General features: G+C 36.7%; 2 protein-coding genes across 4 annotated transcripts in view; one reads left to right on the top strand and one right to left on the bottom strand.

The window, feature by feature from the left end:
- Positions 1 to 15,069, top strand: part of LOC138712194 (SET domain-containing protein SmydA-8-like) — a 39,582-nt gene extending 24,513 nt beyond the window's left edge. For all 3 annotated transcript variants that reach the window (XM_069843703.1, XM_069843706.1, XM_069843704.1), the window contains 3 exons: positions 3,665 to 4,954; positions 12,434 to 12,618; positions 14,681 to 15,069. In XM_069843703.1, coding sequence (XP_069699804.1) covers positions 3,665 to 4,954; positions 12,434 to 12,618; positions 14,681 to 14,809 — 1,604 coding nt within the window. In that variant the 3' untranslated portion in view covers positions 14,810 to 15,069. The remainder of the gene's footprint in view (positions 1 to 3,664; positions 4,955 to 12,433; positions 12,619 to 14,680) is intronic.
- LOC138712195 (QRFP-like peptide receptor) overlaps positions 14,721 to 20,447 on the bottom strand; it is a 35,605-nt gene continuing 29,878 nt past the window's right edge. Inside the window, exon 7 of the mRNA XM_069843707.1 lies at positions 14,721 to 19,559. Coding sequence (XP_069699808.1) covers positions 19,251 to 19,559 — 309 coding nt within the window. The 3' untranslated portion in view covers positions 14,721 to 19,250. The remainder of the gene's footprint in view (positions 19,560 to 20,447) is intronic.

The following is a 20,447-nucleotide window of genomic DNA, read 5'->3' as shown; positions in this document are numbered from 1 at the left end:
TGTCAACAGCATAAAACCCCGTTTTGATGTACTGATAAATAAAAATATAACAAAATGATATTGTACATTTAAGTAGCTATAGAGTTTCTATTATTTCTGTAAAATAAATATTTCTTTATTGATTAATAATAGCCCATGATAGTTTTGTAAACATTGAACGGGAATTCATTTCATGAACACTCATACTAGTACTTTTGTGTAAATTTTGTACGAGATCACCTCTTCTTCCAGTCCACCCTTATACAGAGCGCAGCCAATATCTGTATTCCGCTCTCGAGCTGTGAGCCGACTCGGAGAGCGCAAACCTTGTGCAGGCCTGCTCTAAGCCAATTGTGTGCACACTCAAACCAAGTAGCTGCAACAACTCAGTTATATTTATTGATCCCAAGTCTGCAATTCAAGCCACAGCATCTTGCGACTTTCCCAGAACCCCTGAAATCAACTAATGTGTCCAGCTATACCAGTCTTTAACATCAAAAGAGAAAACAGTGTCTCTGCAGTGGGTTCCTGGCCACTGCGGTCTAACTGGAAATGAAAAGCGAACATGCTTGCGAAGAAAGGCACAGATATACGAGAATTCTCACTTACAGGAATTCCGTACAGCACAATCAAGCATATATAAAATGAAAACAGTTTGCAAAGAACAATACATTCAAGAACGTAATCAACAACTTCACGGCAGACAGTGAAGAGATGAAGTTCTGACTACACTCGACTGCCCAAGAAGTGAAGCAGTCACCATCTTTCGCCTAACTACAGGCCATGACTTACTGGCTAACACCGCCACGGCATTGGAATTGCACAGGACTAATACTGCAAGCTTGGTATCAGAAGTGAATATATGGACAGACACCATCTCAACATATGTACAGTAGTGGCAAGAAAAACCGGACCACCCTTGTAGCTGATTTCAGAGCCTTGTTCACTCCAGAGCACGATAGACTGGTAACTAAGACTTTCGAGGTTCGAATCCTGCCTGGGAAGGAAACATTTTTTGTTCCTTATTCAAATTTATTCCCAATACTTTTCGATTGCAGCGATATTTTACTACTTAATTAACTTATTATTCCCAGAACATGAATTTTACCAGCAATCGAAAAGTATTGGGGATAAATTTGAATAAGAAACAAAAAAAAGTTTCCTTCCCAGGCAGGATTCGAACCACGAAAGTCTTAGTTACCAGTCTATCGTGCTCTGGAGTGAACAAGGCTCTGAAATCAGCTACAAGGGTCGGTCCGGTTTTTTTTTGCCACTACTGTACAGCACTCAGCACATCTACACAAGCAGCGAGATATTGAGAAGCACGGGGTTTACTTCAAAGCTTATCTTATGACACTTGTTCATTGTAACTTATCATTGGAATAAGTAAATATTTTTATTTCACACTTTAAGTACCATCCAGTAATGGTTCACGTATCACCGGTGGTACGTGTACCATAGGTTGAGAACCGTTGTCCTAGACATATTGGAACACAAGGTCCTAGCCCCAAATTTCGTTAAACTTTTGCGTCTTAGCCAATGCGAACACAGCGGTATGCTCTGTTTACCGATTCGTATTTTACTGTTCAATACATAGCGAACAGCATGATTCACGGTTAAATTTGAAAGAATTGCGATGTTTTGGGTTTCCCTGTGCTGTAAGTTTTTATTAGCATCTTCATCTTCAAACATCGCAAGTAGAACTGTCTGCTAGCTGGTTATAAATATAGAGGATAGCGACCGCTCAGCTTTGAAGCGTGTTCTGAGCGGGCAGTAAAACGCTGATACACGGACTAATTACTAATTTTATAGCAAGCCAACAAAGATCAGTCGCCGTTAATCTACGACAGAAACAGGAACCCGTATTGTAAACAAAGCAGATAGCATGTGTACCTACATACTAGACTACTAGTCAGAGATGGAGAAGAGCCGCTCACGGAGCGCACCTGCACTCCCTGGTTCTCATACAGTTCGCTATTTGTTTGTTTACCTTTTTTGTTTATCTTTTTCTTATTTAGCTCTTTTGTTTATTTTTTGTTTATCTTTCTTCACCTTTTCATATTTATTTGGTTCATGTTTCTGTTATTTTTTATTGTTTGTTCTCTTTCTAATATTTTATTATTTTATTTCATTTATTTACTTATTTATTTACTTATGTGTTTATGTATATTTTCATTTGTTTGATTGTTTATTAATTCATGTATTCACGTATTTATTTATTTATTTATTTATTTATTTATTTATTTATTTATTTATTTATTTATTTATTTATTTATTCACGTATTCACTTACTTATTTATTCATTCTTCTATTTATTTAGTCATCTATCTATGTATCTATCTATCTATCTATCTATCTATCTATCTATCTATCTATCTATCTATCTATCTATCTATCTATCTATCTATCTATCTATCTACCTATTTATTTATAAGAAAAAGAAACCGTGGTTTGATGAAGATTGTTGGATGGTAGTTGAAAGAAGGAAACGGGCAAAGTTTAAGTTCTTACAGAATCCAGTCTAGGTGAATAGATAATTATTTCAATGAAAGATGGGAAACAGGTCATACACTCAGGAATAAAAAGAGAAATTAGGCCTACTTGAAGGAAAAACTAAATCAGATGTCTCACATATCTGGCCAGCTTTATACAATACATGCCTTGGTTTTTTTTTATAATGTCTTCCCTCTAGTATGTGCCTTAACTACCAAAAAAAAGATCAAGCGACATACACAAAAATTTTCGAACAGGTGTAAATGCGAGCTGAACATGGGAATATTAAGAAACCAGTGAGGAAAACGTACCTGATATAACAAAATCAAGTAGAGGCAATTGTGGAGCGATACGAGTACAAAACAAAGGAGATATACAGCAGTATTTACGTGCTGTAACTTATAAACATTGAAATCACAGAATAAAGAAGAAGCAGAAGAAGAAGAAGAAGAAGAAGAAGAAGAAGAAGAAAAAGAAACTTCAAGAAATGAATATTAGAATTTATGTATATGAAATAAATAACATTAATCGTAGCAGTCAATGCGCTTTTGACAATCATGTAGCATTAAGTAATGAGACTTCACTGTACACTGTATGGTCCAAAACATATTTGTATGTGTCCATAATTAACTGTGGACATGCTGGGTAACTTTCGGTGCTGGACCCCGGACTCATTTCACCGGCATTATCACCTTCATCTCATTCAGACGCCAAATAACCAAGGATGTTGATAAAGCGTCGTAAAATAACCTACTGAAAAAAAACTGTGGACAATGCATTGTCTTGACCAAAATGGAGTTTGACGAACACGACTTTTGACCAAAAAACCATGGACCAAGAAGCTGTGGGCGAAAAAATTGTGGCCGAAATATCCATGAGCGAAAAAATATGGACGAAATGTCCTGAAAGCAATTTTTGTGCTAATATATTAAGCGTCACACACTAAAGTACTAAACCATCGTTAAATGACATGAGAGATAAATAGTCTAGTATATTAGGCTGTAAACAGACATGAGCTAAATGCCATTTTGTGAGAAACAGACAGATGAGTAAAGTAAGTCTGCCCAAAAATAATTCAGATTTCTGTAACTGTATTCGTTCTTATTGAACTTCATTACTGTAACAAACACTTTGTATTACATGTTTACGTGCATATCAAAGATCATGAAATATTCATGTCGCTTTGTTACAGAGGATCCGGAAACCATGGGGGGATCGTGCGCCGTGTGCCAGGCCCAAGCGACCCAGTGCTGCTCGGGCTGCCACTCAGTGTTCTACTGCAACCGTGATCACCAGAAGCAACACTGGAAGGTGCACAAGACCCAGTGCACTCCGTACAAACTCAGCATCTCCACACAACTGGGCTATTACATGGTGGCCACCAGGGACATCAAACAGGGCGAAATTATCATCAAAGAAGAACCTATTGCCATAGGTCCCAAAGTAGTTTCACTTCCTATCTGCCTCGGATGCAGCCGCCGAATTAGAGTCTGCGAGGACAAAGAAGTCTACTACTGCAGCGGCTGTAGCTGGCCTCTCTGCGGACCCCAGTGCGAGACTCATCCGGTTCACGTCCCCGAATGCAATCTCATGAAGGAGAGGGGCTTTCGTGCCACTATTAAACTGCAAGGGGAAGGCAAAAAGGAGGCTGCATACTGCAGCATAACACCTCTGAGATGCCTGTTGCTCAAAAAACGAGATCCCAGCAAGTATGAAAGATTACTCAAGTTGCAGTCACATTTAGAAGAAAGAAAAGACACCACTTTGTACAATATTTTCAAAAACAACATCGTCGGATTTCTTCGTGATGGTCTCGCGATGACAGAATTCAGCGAAGAAACTATACTTAGAGTAACGGCAATATTAGACACAAATTCTTTTGAAATAAGGCACTCAGAAGGTGATGTCAAAATCAGAGGCCTGTACCCCAAGGCTGCCATGTTATCGCACGATTGCAAACCGAACACTAAACACGTGTTTAAAGGCTCAAAACACGTCCTAGAGTTAGTGTCCACAGTCCCAATAAGGAAAGGCGACATCATCAGTACAACATATACTCAGACCCTCTGGGGAACTCTGGCGAGAAGAGCACATTTGAAACAGTCCAAGTGCTTCGACTGCACATGTGCCAGATGCTCAGATCCTACAGAATTTGAGACTTACTTAGGATCTATAAATTGTTCGCAATGTAGAAAATCTGCTACGAGAAGCGAGTCCAAGATTTTGTCGACGGATCCGCTTGATCCTGCTGCTCCCTGGAAATGCGATGTCTGTTCCCATACAATTCCCGGGCGTCAGATGTCTTGGGGGAACGACGCGATACGTCAGGAGATTACATTGTTGGATAAAAGCAAGCCTGAGAATCTAGAAGGTTTTCTGGAGAAGTACAAAGACGCTCTACATCAGAAGAACTGGCATATGCTGGAGGTTAAGTATGCTCTTTCCCAGATGTACGGAAACATTCCGGGATATTTGCTTTCAGGTTAGTTACTCTTTCTAACTTTAAACAGTAGAGACATGAAAGATAATAAAAGAGGAGTCATATGCATGTTTACAAAAAAACTTCGTGGTAGTTTTCCTGAATAATTTATAAGAATGCATGCTCCAATGAATATGAATTGGGGGGGGATAGAAGTGAATTTTAATTAATGGCTTTATTTTTTCAGTATAAAAGCATACTGGGGTAACCAACGTTCTCGTATTTTCCAGGATGTCCCGTATCTGAGTTTTTTGATTACCCTATAATTTTCTTTATAAATCACTAATTTTTTCGAACAGAAGAGCAGATATTTTAGCCATCCAAAGGACTCAATCTAAGGGAATAGTTCTTGATCCTACAATCTTATTTGAGAGGGATGCCCTGCAGGTACAATACGTTGATGTGGAGAAGAAATCCATTTATGAGTCCTGCATCCCATACCTAAGTGAGAAATATAACATTCCCACTGGTCAGTGGAGTGTTTCTGGTCTTTTGTTTGGTGCACGTGGCACACTTCCTAAATTCACATGTAATATTTGAAAAGCACTCGGTCTCCGATTTTTTTAAATTAAAAAAAATATATTGAATATTCTTAAGGATTCAATCCAAATATTACATTACCATTTATATTTTGGCCATTGATTATTCTATTGGGTTTGCATTTCTCTGGATTTTTTACTAAACAATTCCTGTATTTAATCTTTTTGTCTTTCTAAATTATTCTGTAGTGCTTTTATTCTGAATCTTTATGGTCACCCTCATTGAGGGCAGATTATTTTGTTAAAGGTAGTTGTTTTTCTAACAATATTAGTCAAATATATTTAGATATAAATTAACATTAATATCTATAATTTAGTATGTATCAATCAATAGAATTCTGTTCCGATGATCATACTTTGTGTACAAAAAGTGTTGTTAACACGATAAAGTTAGGAAGTACAGTACAAAAATGGGTTTGAACGTTAAATGTAAGGTACCGGTGTCTGTTGCTTATATGGCCGCTTCAATTTGGGCTGCATATGCCTCGACTTTATGAATTTTCTATTTTCGTTCAATTCCATTTGCGAATTATTTTTCCAAATTTGAAGGAGCAGTCCGCGATAAAATTAAGTTGGCTTTAATCAAACACGTTTTTCAATCTAATTAGAATGTAATTTGCCGCATGTCAATGCGAGGCATGGTTCTTGAGTTACAGACTCCGCACAAATTCTTATGACGTCACAGCCACTGAATTGGTGTGATTGCGTAGTAGACCGAGAACATCGGCGAGTGCAGAGCAGCGCTTTGTATTAAAATAAATAATCTTCTCTCGCCGTAGTAAACGTGAACAGAATTTCGGACTTAGTTATGATTGTGTGAAGTCATGTTTTGCTTTTCATTTAATCATAAAATCAGCACATACCAATGTTGTGGTTTTATATAGACGTATTTTCTTTTATATGAACGATTTTGAAGTACAGTAGACTAAACAGAAGAAATTGTATCGTGATACAGTTTAAAATTCCGTGATGTTGTGATTTTTCGTGTTCAGAGGGAACAACAAAAACAGAACATGAAGAAGGGACATCATTTCATGTATTTCCGAACAGAGAAAAGTTACTGCAAAGATTTAAAACATGGGTGAAGAAAATTAACAGAAAAGGTTTTACACTATCGAAAACTACTGTTGTGTGTTCCAGTCATTTCCGTGAAACTGATTTTGAAGAATCGTCCTTACTAAAAAGACGTTTAATGAAAGACAATAGAACTCCTATGAAAATTAAGAAAACTTCTGTCCCTTCCCTATTTTTGAAAGGAGAATCTCCCGAAGACAGTTCTGATCTACGCGCTCCTCTGCTTATAAATGAAAGAAGGTCGTCAAAGAAGCAATTGCAAGTTGCAGTAATGCACCTATAGCTGAAAATATTGACGTGTGTGTAGTTCTCGATGAGGCTGAAAATTCACAGAGCCTAATATAAACAAAGTTGTGCAGTGTGAGATAGGGTGCGAGACACTAAGAAGGGAGTCAAAAAGGTTTTTTTTGGGGGGGGGGGTCAGCGTTACAAATTTTGTTTTTCTTTTGTAATATTTGTCATTCCTCTTTTACAAATATTTGGTAGAAACAATAGGACCATTGCTGAAAGCTAATGCAGTGTGCCAGAATGCCCGTAATTGGGAGTGGAAGTCCGAACAGAGGTGAAGCATAGCAGTGAGTACTGCGTTATACTTGTGCGATATAAGATACAAATTGTTTGAGAAAATTTTCAAAAACTTTACAACTATGTTTCATCGGCAAGACAACATTTTATAAAATAATTTCAAAATTCGTAGAACCAACAGTCAGATGTACTTATTTTCAGATTCATGAACAACCTATCAATTCCCTAAAAGATAAAAACATGCGAATCGCGGTGATGGCCAATTTGACTCACCTAGATACAGTGCAAAATATGTGACTTACAGTGTAATGGACCTCGATCCAGATAAGATTATAGACTTCGTAGTTCTGCAAAAAGGTCTAATTGTAGGCGAAGCAGCATGCGAAAATGTTCTAGATCGCCTAAAAGAAAAAATGAACATTACCCTCTTTCTATCGGACCGCCATAGAGGAATTAGGAAATTGATAAGGACCAAATATGAATGGATGGGCTATCAATTTGACATTTGGCACATGGCAAAAAGCTTAAAGCCGCCGCACAAATGTGGAAAGAGAGCATTATAAATCACCTATGTGGTCTTGTGCTACATGTGAAGGTGATTCTGACGACTTAGAAGACAGATTCATTTCTGTATTAAATCATGTTTCTAATATACACGAATGGGGAGAAACAGAGTCATAATAAAAAATGTGCACACATTCACCCATACAATAGTGAGAGGGAATGGATCGAACCTGGATCCAGCGATTACAATGCTCTGAAAAAAGTTGTATGTAACCCTGCCCTTTTGAAAGATCTAAATCGGACTAATCAATTTTGTCACACCAGCAAATTTGAATCATACCATAACGAGAGATTGCTTTACAATCCTAAGCGAAAACACTTTCCATAGGGTAGAATGGTAACAAGAACTATGATTGCGATAATGGACCATAATTGCAACGTGAAAAGAGATGTAACTGGCTCCAGACTCCAGTACTCTAAAGCCACTAAGGCAAAACATACAGCCGGAAGAAAAATACGTGGAGAGAAGATACTATAGGGTAAAGTGGTACATTATGGATCACCGAAGACAGATTTTATTTTTCCAGCCAACATGCATGTCTGTGCGTTATGATTTTATGTTTATATAATCTTTGGACATTTTCTGATATGATACAAGTGTTTAAACAAAATTACTTCACTTAAGTTAAGCACTGAAAAATAAATTACATTTAACAAAAAATGATCCATAATGTACCTCAGTGGGTACAATTCGGATCCCTACATAGTACATATAGAATCACTGGCATTTGCCACAAATAAACTGTTTTTTACCTTTTCCACCTACACAGATTTCATGATACGACATTTGGCACCCTTGACAAGAAATCCAGTCCCCTTTCCTTATGGATTCCGGACTATAATAATTCAGCAAACAGAATCCACAGACATCTTTTCTTTTTTGTGATTCCTTGATGACACCAACACACTTCCTTTCAGCACTGTTGCGCTTCTCGCCTTGGATTTTGGTTTTATTTGTGGTCTCATTGCCACATATCTTAACACGAGTGGTGTCAATGTTTTGTGGGGAAGAAAGGTGGACAGAGGTCTGCAGTTTCCGTTTTCGGCACGACTCCTTTCTAGGTGGAGAAGGCAACACATTTTTTATGGTATCCTCTGGTGACGAAAAACAACTTTTATGACTTGAGAAGTTGCCGCTAGTTTTGGTGAATAATCCAGTTTCTGAAACTATAGGCTTTGTCGCATTTGTGTGTCTGCTGGAGGACTCTCCAGAGGTTTGGGGCCTACTAGTGCTAGCGGTTGCATGACCAGCATTATTTTCGGCATCATTTTTTGATTATATAGACGTGACAGCACGTTCAAATTTTTCCTTCGGAAAAATGTCATCGTTGAATGGGAATATCCCAGTAAATTGAAAACCTTTTAAAAGTTATACCTACGGAATCCATGCTGTTCCAAGCCATGTTGAATATGGGACAGAATCTTTTCTTCGACAGATTTTCATTTGGATGAATCAATTCAATTGCATTCTTATGGTATTTGGTCTTCAGTGATTTAAACAATGTTCTGTTTAATGGTTGTAAGACATGAGTGCTATGTGGTGGTAACCCTAAAAATTCATCTCATTCATCTGAAAATATTCCAAGGCTTGCAAACTCACATGGCTTGAATGATAGTCCAGAACTATCAAGTTTCCGTCTGGGGTTTTGTATGTATTGAAGTGATTCAACCATGCCAAGAAGAGATTTTCATTTATGTACCGCGACTCGCTCATTGCCACTATCGAGCCTGGAGGCAAGGTGTCCTGAAATTCTGAGCGTTTCCTAACACTTTCAAAAATGACTATTGGAGGGATGAATCCACCGGATGTGTTACAACATGCAACGATGGTTACATTTTCCTCTCTTTCTGCGTTGGTAATAGCAACAACTTTTCATTTCCCCTGTTGATATACTATCTTATAAGGCTGTTACTAAGTGGAAAACCACACTCATCCATAAAGGACACATTATAAGGCTTTTCACACAATTCAAATTGGTCCGTAACTTCTTTCAAGTTGCCGAAAAAAATGCGCAACTGATTGCCTATTTAATCCTTAAGCTTTGGCACGTGACAGAGACTCGGGTTCCCTTACACTCGAGTTTGAATGCCTCGTTAGAAATGCGAGAAACCAATCAAGCCCTGCAACTCTGTTCTCCGTATTCCATGGGTGTTTCACCTGAAGAGGTGTTAAACCAAGACTATTGCGTCTCCTACACGAAACTTTCACCCAGTAGCTCTCTGTTCTTCAAGCTTCAGTTTTCTATGGAGTGCAGTAAACGTAACTCGAAAGCCTCACGGATAAACAAATACCCTTCCTTTACTCTCTTAATTGCAGTGTTCATCACCGATGGCTTCCACTTTCGTCTGCATTTAGGTTCTGTTTTTACCCTTAACATCTACCCATGAACATGTAAGAAAAAATATTAAAATCAACAACAAAACGAAAAAAAAATTGTAATATATAAAATATACGCGTAGGACTATATATCGAAATAATTACAACAAAAATAATTGTCTAACTTCTCCCGATCCCATTTGTACTACTAGGCTATATCCATATTGTACCTAGACTACTGATCCATATTGTACCTAGACTACTGATCCATATTGTACTTTAGTAATGTTAAATGTATGGGGATCATTCATTGTTACAATGCAACAATAGGTGACAGCACTTGCACCTACAGTCGTCTATTTCAAGGCAACATAAGACTGCATGAAAAGAAAAATGATTCTGCTATGTTTGAAGCTACACTAGGAACATAAATACTGTGCAGTTTTATAAATTGAATATCTTCCATGTGCAAGTATTTACCTTGCTATGCAAAATAAATTGCAGAGCTTCAATGAAAGGCACAGCTGTGCTGAAACTCACGCGATAAACACAACAAGGATCTTCCTTCTTGACGCACTGCTCAAAACAGTTCTACCAACAATAGTCTTGTAGAAAATTGCGCTAATCTTAGCATGATCCATATTGTACCTATATCCATAATGTACCACCTTAACAGAAAAAGTCTTGGAAGTAGTACTGGTTATCAACTGCCGCAATTCGATGATCCACATGTTTTAGAGGTTCCCCCAAACATAGTTTCGTGCCTAAACCGTGTGACTCAACAACTATCACGTAATAGAATAATATAAACCATGTACTAATTTATTGTTGACGTGAGATAAACACGTATTTGCAGTCCATTCATAACGAATATTTCACGTCTCACATACATTCACTCACTCAGTGAAGGCGTTGACTTACGTTATAATGGATCGACATATTAAACCTTTTCACTTTGAACCCTTACCAGACCCAAGTTGTTCTAATCACTATGAGTACGAAATTCAAAATAAGTTATTATTATTATTATTATTATTATTATTATTATTATTATTATTATTATTATTATTATTATTATTATTACAGTATATGCATGTGATAGGTCCTAAGTGTGTTAATAATAACTGACTGTAACGCATGAATATATATTTACTCGTTCTACGCTGTATGTCAAACGGAACTACAACGCAATCTTATGAAGCGATCAGTGGTTATGACGTCAGAGCTTGCAGTAAAACCTTTAATATTTCACAAACTAAAAGGCGTAGAGCGATGGCACAAACGCCGTTAATCCAAGGATTACTTTGGTAAAAATCCTATAATATAATCGAAATATGGAATTTTATCGCGGACTGCTCCTTTAACTTGTCAACTGTTGATTGCAGCTCAATCTAAGCTGTAGCCTAGTTCGTTACAAATCGTTTGATATCATTTCGAACGTTCTCTCGCTTAGCATTCTCGAGTTACATGGCCTGGGGTGCAGCGCGACCCGCCAATTAGTGCTTCAAATTCCTCCCTCCCGCGTGTCGCTAGATGACGTCACCCGTAATACTGACGTAGTACGTATCTCCTTTGCGCGGAGGGTGACTAGGTTACTCGAGACAGTCGTGGCATTTAGCTTACTGTTGTTAACACTGATACTTTGGGGCCGTTAAATATTTTCATTTTCAGAAACTGTTTTATGTTAGGCGAATTACCACATGGCTATAATTATTATGTTAATGAGTTTACAAGTTAGTAAACGGTTCATAAACATAATTAATTTGTTTTTTTGTTTAGGTTAAAAATTTGGGAGTTTATACAGAAGAATAAAGTTGGGCTATATTATTTACATGCAGGTATTTAACATGTTTAAATATAAAAATGAATGGTTTTGGTTTTGTAAATAGTACTTTAAAAGTATCTATGACATATGGTTATTGATTTCGTAATGGTTTATAACTTAGTTCACGACACTAAATACGTTTTATTTTCGACAAAGAAAAACATTAGCTTTCTTAATATGTCTTAACACTAATGCAATTAAATTTTTCATAGTATAATTTTGTTCTATTTATGGTCATCTTAATAGCTAGATATTATTCGACCGAGGCGAGTGGAGCCGCGGGCGTAATGTGAACTGTAGCGATGAAGCTATACGAAAGCAGGATCAATACAAGTGGCGCTCCAGACTGCAGGACTCCACTGGCCTTAGTTGAGTAATACATGAATTCTCATCAGCAAAACATTACAATCCGCCGCTGCTTCGGTTCTTTCTTGAAATCACCTCCAACCCTACACGAAAATTACCTGTGTATTGCGGGATGCATTTCTTTGAATCTCCTCAGCTTATCGTTTTGAGCATGTCTGCTCTAAACCATTATTCTAAAATTCAATTCAATTACCAATTTCATAACCGGCATGTAAGTAATATTTCAATATTTTAAATCAAGACTCATCAGTCGTGAATTGTCTTTTTCGCAGAGCTATCAAGCAGACAGCTGGAACGAAAGATCAACTTGTGCACGGAGTTGCTGGAAATCGCGGACGTGCTGGACCCAGGCGCCTCGAGGATAAGAGGCCTCCTGCTGTACGACCTGCAGGCGGCCATGGTGGTGCAGGCCAAGCGGGACTTGGCAGAAGACAAGGTCACCAAGTCTGCTGCACAGGTCAGTTCTCACTTCGTCAACTGGAGAAATGCTCTGAATTTGGCACTGGGCTACAAAGTGGTCGGAATGATGTTGATGCCTAACATAGGGAAATTGGAGAACCCCGAGAAAACGTCAAACACCACGAGGACTGACAGGGAATTCTACACGTTAAGCTTTTAAGAATGGAAAAAACACGTTTTGGAACGATGCTTCTCAAATATACCTGCATGCGTTCTCCATTCATTCCGTGCACTATCGTTGTGTACCATGCATGTAACAGCGTTTCTCTTTACGAACTGTTGCTGGCAGTTCTGTTGCTGTGCCATTGTTTAAAACAAGTCACTTATAGGCAGCAGTTCGTGGTGGTGGTGGTGGAGGTGGTAGAGGTTATGGTAATAGTAGTAGCAGTAGTAATAATAGTAGTAGTAGTGGTGGTTATAGTAGTAGTAGTAGTAGTAGTAGTAGTAGTAGTAGTGGTAGTATTAATGGTGGTGTGGTGGTAGTAGTAGTAGTATTAGCAGTAGTAGTAGTATTAGGGGGTGGTGGTGGTAGTAGTAGTAGTAGTAGTAGTGGTGGTGATGGTGGTAGTATTAGTAGTAATGGTAGTATTAGTGGTAATAGTAGTATTAGTGGTGGTGGTAGTAGTAGTGGTAGTAGTAGCTGTAGTAATAGTAGTAGTAGTAGTATTTGTGGTGGTAGTAGTAGTAGTAGTAGTTGTGGTGGTAGTAGTAGTAGTAGTAGTACAGTATAGTAGTAGTAGTAGTAGTATTGGTGGTAGTATTAATGGTGGTGTGTTGGTAGTAGTATTAGTAGTAGTATTAGTAGTAGTATTAGTGGTAGCAGTAGTAGTAGTATTAGTGGTGGTGGTGGTAGTAGTAGTAGAAGTAGTAGTAGTAGTAGCAGTAATAATAGTAGTAGTAGTAGTAGTAATAATAATAATAATAGTAGTAGTAGTGGTGGTGGTAGTAGTAGTAGTAGTAGAGTAGCAGTAATAGTAGTAGTAGTAGTAGTAGTGGTGGTAGTATTAATGGTGGTGTGGTGGTAGTGCTAGTAGTAGTATTAGTGGTAGTAGTAGTAGTAGTATTAGTGGTGGTAGTAGTATTAGTAGTAGTATTAGTGGTGGTGGTAGTAGTAGTAGTGGTAGTATTAGTAGTGGTAGTAGTAGTAATGGTAGTATTAGTGATAGTAGTAGTAGTGGTAGTAGTAGTAGTAGTGGTGGTGGTGGTGGTGGTGGTAGTAGTAGTGGTGGTGGTAGTAGTATTAGTGGTGGTGGTGGTGGTGGTGGTAGTAGTAGTAGTATTAGTGGTGGTAGTAGTAGTGGTAGTATTAGTAATGGTAGTAGTAGTAGTAATGGTAGTATTAGTAGTGGTAGTAGTAGTAGTAGTGGTGGTGGGGGTGGTGGTGGTGGTAGTAGTCGTATTGGTGGTGGTGGTAGTAGTAGTGGTAGTATTAGTAGTGGTAGTAGTGGTAGTATTAGTAGTGGTAGTACTAGTAGTATTAGTGGTGGTGGTAGTAGTGGTAGTGGTAGTATTAGTAGTAGTAGTGATGGTGGTGGTGGTGGTAGTAGTAGTATTAGTGGTGGTGGTAGTAGCAGTAGTAGTAGTGGTAGTGGTAGTATTAGTAGTGGTAGTAGTAGTAGTAGCAGCAGCAGTAGTAGTAGTAGTAGTAGTAGTAGTAGTAGTAGTAGTAGTGATGGTGATAACAGCTGCAGCATTAGTTCAGTAAATAATAATAATAATAATAATAATAATAATAATAATAATAATAATAATAATAATAATAATAATAGTAATAAGAATAACAATAACAATAAAATACCTGTGTAATAACCTATGTTAATCCTGATTCTATAAAAGCAAAATAGACAAATACAGTAAAATATACAATACTTTGCCATTTTTTCAAAGTAGAATAAAACCAGATATTCAGAATTCATTGAAATTAATCTACACAGAACCTGATCATAACGATATCTAACAAATTACATTAGTCCTATTACATCCGTCATTATAGTCTATCATTGTATGCAATATAAAAATCTGTGACTATGCAAAGGATTTTAATTCTTTTTTTTTTTCAGGACATTATGGTAGAATCTATGACGTTGCTACAGCAAGCTGCAGAGATCCTGAAAACAGAGGCCGACATGGCTCAGCTTCTGGAAGAGAAACTCGTCAATCTGTCGAAAGAGCTAGAATGTGACATGTAACTAGCATGTTCATCGAGGTATGAACAAGTGTATCATTCAGGAAACACAAGACATGTGCTACGAATAATGTAAATATATTACATAAATACCTTTATTATCATCACATAAACATTCAATCATGTCACTACGAAAGCAGTTGCGAATATCTGGTGAAAATGCAAACTTATAAAATTTCAACTTGTGAAGTGTACACTACACTCTTTTTATACTTCTGTAAACTTCAATAACAATAAACACACAAAAAATTACAGCTTTTACAATATATTCAAGACGCAGTGATTACACGACCTACTTCTGGCCGAGACTTTTTTTTGCAACTCCCACTACCATACTCATACTTAAAACTCATTCGAACAAAAAATACAAATCCTCGTAAAATCGAGAATAACGATAATAATTTTATGCTCGACCATGCCGAACTGTAGTAATTATACACCTGGTAGCAGTCCTTTAATGCATATCATTAAAGTACACCTATTCATTTTCATTAAAGTTCAGGTTTGCGATTATTCTCGGATATGCAATCAAAAGACAACTAGGGAAACGTCACGAAGCCTGGAAATCCAATACTGTAGCAGAAGGTTACTATAATAATTAGCGTTAACTGTAAATAATATTCAAATAAATTCAATTTGTCATCTCGTTTTTCAATGTCGACTTCAATTTCAAAGTTATATCAAGATTAATTTTTATCTTACTCTCTAGATTATATCAAGGTCGTCGACATTCGTTTTCCGGAAAAAATCAATACTTTCGCGTCTGCGCACATCTCACAATTTATGAGGCAGGCTATTGCACTCACTCACATAACAATAACATGAATATTTATGAATAATTTCAAGTTAGAAGTATGGTCGAGCATAAAAAGTCGTATGAAACTTGCCTATAATGGTAATTAAGACGCTCGTATGAAAATTATGAAACTCTCTTGCGCTCGTTTCATAAACATCCTCGCGTCTTAATTACTACCATTATAGGCTCGTTGCATAATGTACTATTATTCAAAACCACTGGACATCACCCAAAAAACGTCCAAAATAGAAATGTTTGGTACAAAAATGACACGAAATATTAAATAAACATAACTTCTGTGCTAATAGTTCAATACAAAACGTACAGATGAGGAGGCGAGACCTGGCATCTGAGCTGCGCGATAAGGGAAGGAATGAGTTATCAGAAAGAGAGTATGTTTCACGATGGTTAATGTCATATGAATCTACCGACACGGAAGTTTATCTCAGACTAAAACCTATCTTCCCCTTTCATACTCATTGGTGATACAGCCACGACACTTGATAAGGTCGTAGGACAGGTCTTGCCTCCACCACTATACATTCCATCAAAGGAAGAACATTGAAAAATTGTATTTTCAGTAAAATTTGTGAAGACATGGGTTCGTTATATGAAAATATTCTTTATTACACAAAAGTAAGATGTAACGGGTTTTACAGCTAAGAGCAGAACTTTCAATGTACTACCACGAAATCGGAATATGGAAACCTGTTTCCCAATTTGACTTAGTGTTACATAAAATTAAAAAATATCAACGTACTTTAAAAATAATACACAATTTATAACATATTATATCAGGTCATGACTATAATACTAACACCCGCTATAATGAACGCTCGACTCTTAAATGTTAATCAAACTTAACATATTCCTATCCTAATATTAACTAAGCTATACTTAACCAAGCTAGTCTAACATAAAAAAAACTTAAGTTAATCAAACCAAACTTAATCTAACCTAACCTAACGTTATTTATTTCCCCACATTAATTAAATCTACCAAAAATTAACGTAAAATGAAGTAATTTGTAACTTATTCTACGAAAACGTAACAATATCCCGTCAGCCAAGAATAAAAATATATTATACCTTCATTAAGGGGTTAGGTACAGCTTACAGCAGTAAAATTTTTGAAAATATTCAACTTTTTTTCCCCTCTATTACTATATCTTGTACAATAATGAAAATTGGTTATGAAAAAAATATTTTTACTATTTAAAAAAAATTGATAATATTATTTTTTTTCAAAATTCATAATGGTGGTAGTTCACTGTGCAGTGATGAAGCGTTTCCCTCATAACTCATAAACTTGTTAACTTTTTCATGTTCTTTCTCTTTTATTTTATTGCTGAAACTCATGTTTACAATATCATGCTCTTTTAACTACAGTCCTTAATAAATGATATTTTTTTTTATTTGTGTTAGAAAAAAATACTGATATTTGACCATTTTTTTTAAGAATTTATTTTTATCAGACATTCTATCAAAGGCAGAGAAGTGATCTTGCATCATATTGTAGATATGACATGCATAAATACACACAAAAGAGTTCATCACAGAATGTTGGATAGTTTTTTAGTTATGTGGGAAACGCTTCATCACTGCACAGTGAGCTGAATTTTGAGAAAAAAAGTGTAAATAATTTTTTTAATCATAAAAATATTTGTTTTCATATAGCAGGAGGACAGTGTTTTACACATACTAATTTTCATTATTATACAAGATACAGTAATGGAGGGAAAAAAAATGTTGAATATTTCCAAACTTATACTGTTGTAAGCTGTACCTATCCCCTTAAGAAATCAGTAGTTGTTACATCATTGTTGAATACAGAATTCGGTTACGAAGCACTCGTTATAAATTACGTTGTAGCATTACGGTATACAAATGGCGAAGTGTGAATCTTAAGTTATGAGTAAAATCACACGTAGTGCTATGGGTTGGTCATGCATATTGTTTAATGTACTGTGAGGTTAGACCCAAACTGCGGTAAACAAACTCTTTCAGGCTGCTCGAAACAAAAGTTTGTTGCTGTTTCAAACATCTTCAATACACATTGCAGCAAACAAGTCATTCAAGATAAAACTGTAAATATCTGGATGTTTTTCTATTCACACAAGGAGCTTCTCAGCTTCACACTTCATCTAAAGATTGGATTATTTTACTTTAAATAAAAAAACTCAATTTGTTACAGTATCTGATAACAATTTGTTTTGTTTCTATACAGTAATATAATAATTGTGTGAATGAGAAAAAGTCAAGTACCCGCTATTAGTATAATAATAATAATAATAATAATAATAATAATAATAATAATAATAATAATAATAATAATAATAATAATAATAGGGTAATTCCGGGTTAGATGGCCATAGTTTTCTAAATTATTTAGAACAGGATAACCATTTGGTAAAAAAAAAATACGAAACAAAACAAATACGTTTCTTCAAGGTTATATTTCACCACTTCAGTGCCTCAGGACGCATATAATTCACTAATGTAATAACAAAACACGTTTGAAACATAAGCCACTGGCCATCTCACCCAACATGTGTGGGTGAGATGGCCATAGGATATAGGGATAGATGGCCACCATTATTTTCAAGTAAATCCATAACAATTTTTTGTAAAACAATGAGGTTTTATGCAATGGACATATAAATATAGTGTCTAAGTGCATAATTATGATTGTTTGGAATTTTTCAACAACTTGATTTTTTGTTTTTTCTCTCTTTTAGTGAATTTTCCTTAAAACAACACAGAAATAAATTGAAATGCTCATGAACACATTATAATAATGATCCGAGGCACGACAGTCCATGAAGGACCATGACCGACCAGCCGGCTGCTGGCCTCACGTACACATGCCGAAGCAGAGGTGGACGATCATCCAACCAAAATGGAAGTATCGTGTGGTAAGCACGATGATCCCCCCAGCTTTCGTAACCGGATTTCGCTACCTATCGTAGCTACCCAAGTGCATCACGATACTGGGTGGGCACCGGTCCCATACACTGGCTGCAATTTCAATGAAAAATTTCTTCCCCCATGAGGACTCGAACCAGCGCGAATAATAATAATAATAATAATAATAATAATAATAATAATAATAATAATAATAATAATAATAATAATAGTAAATTGTATTTTATTAGTGTGTACATTAAACATTATTATGTAATTGTTATTTCAGGTTTCGAATAATACAATTCCAAAAATAATAAATCAATTATTACATACACGCAACTGGTAGTTGTAATAATGTAAGTAACGAATCGATAAATGATCAATTTATTTTATATAAAACTCATCTTTCCCATCTTTGGACTCCTTGCTACGGAGTATTTCATACAACTTTAAATACACTGCAGCAAACAATTCACACAGTCAGCTGGAAAGATGTTTTTGATTATGACTACTGCAAACAATAGACATGACACAACTCCCGACTGTCTCTCCCTGCTTGGAACAAACAAAACGTTTCGTCCACATGGTGTGTTCGTGTGAAAGGCTCTAACCTGCTTATCATGGGCTAGTTAGTTGTAGAAAACCGACTGAGTCAGTTTCAATCAGCCTGACGGTGTTTTCTTTCATGCAGTGTGGTTTAGTCCTAAGCTACCTCCAAAACAAGGCAAAGATTTGTTAGTCTTCTATATATAGCAGTCCGTGCTCGACGTCTTTCCCTTGAGGTGCCTGGGAACGGTGAACCATTGCTGGTCGTTTGCCTTCTCGCAGAGATCCCTGGGTTCGAGTCTGTTGAACTGCGGGCGAGGGGTGCGAGGGGTTCGCGGGATGGTCATGGACGCCGAGGCTCCGAACAGACATCGGGCCACGCTGGTAGCTCTGAACGCGCGCCGGAAGTTCTCGTTGGTCAGGCCGTAGATGAGGGGGTCGACAGCGGCGTTCACGATGATCAGGTAGTGCGAGATGAACCACAGGGTGTTGTACGCATCCACCACCTGCACACAACGTAGCTCCTCAACAGACAGCCACTTTAAAGTCCGGATACAAGCTTTAGAAATTCGTATATATTCTATGGTTCTTACAAAGGTAGGTTTCGATATTTCGTAAGGACTTGAAGAATTGCTTTCTTTCTCTTGCATGCAACTACAGGACGTTCGCTTACATAATGTAGGTTCAACAGGCGGCGCGCGACCGACACGAAGGCCATGTGCACGCGTCAAACCGTCTTCCGCACGCTCGGCAGTACAGTTCAGTCTTTCTGTAGGAGTGGTTGTGTTGACGTTAGATTGCATGTTATTCTTCTCATTGTGTTAGTGAAATGTTTAGATTTAGATTCAGTAGTGATCATTTGCCCTGTTGCAATGTGGAACGGTAGGCCTAACATTAGGAAATTTTCATGCAAATCGTCTTTTCAACTTTCCGCAATCATTTTTTTTTTCAGATAAGTATATACTCGAGCCTTATATTATTTTGTAATTATTATTATTTAGTATGTTTGAATTAATTTACTCCACTTGTGCTTGTATAAATGTATAATGTTTTATTAGTGTTCTTTAAATGTTAGTAAATTTTATCAGCTTCTTTTGTTTATGACTAAGTGGAAGAGAAGGCCTGATGGCCTTAACTTCGTCAAAATAAATATATTATTATTATTATTATTATTATTATTATTATTATTATTATTATTATTATTATTACTACTACTACTACTACTACTACTACGAAAATCCTTTGCTCTACTGTAAATTTGTGGTGCCACTTGAGAAAGCTAACCTAGCACTTCATTAACACAATCAGAAGAATAACACGTAATCTAATGTCAACACAATCACTCCTAAATCTAAACACTTCACTAAGAATAACACGTAATCTAACGTCAACAC

The sequence above is a fragment of the Periplaneta americana genome, chromosome 13, assembly GCF_040183065.1.
Source record: "Periplaneta americana isolate PAMFEO1 chromosome 13, P.americana_PAMFEO1_priV1, whole genome shotgun sequence".
Taxonomy (NCBI): Eukaryota; Metazoa; Arthropoda; class Insecta; order Blattodea; family Blattidae; genus Periplaneta; species Periplaneta americana.
The sequence above is the reverse complement of the archived record's forward strand: the minus strand, read 5'-3'. Positions and strand labels throughout refer to the sequence as shown.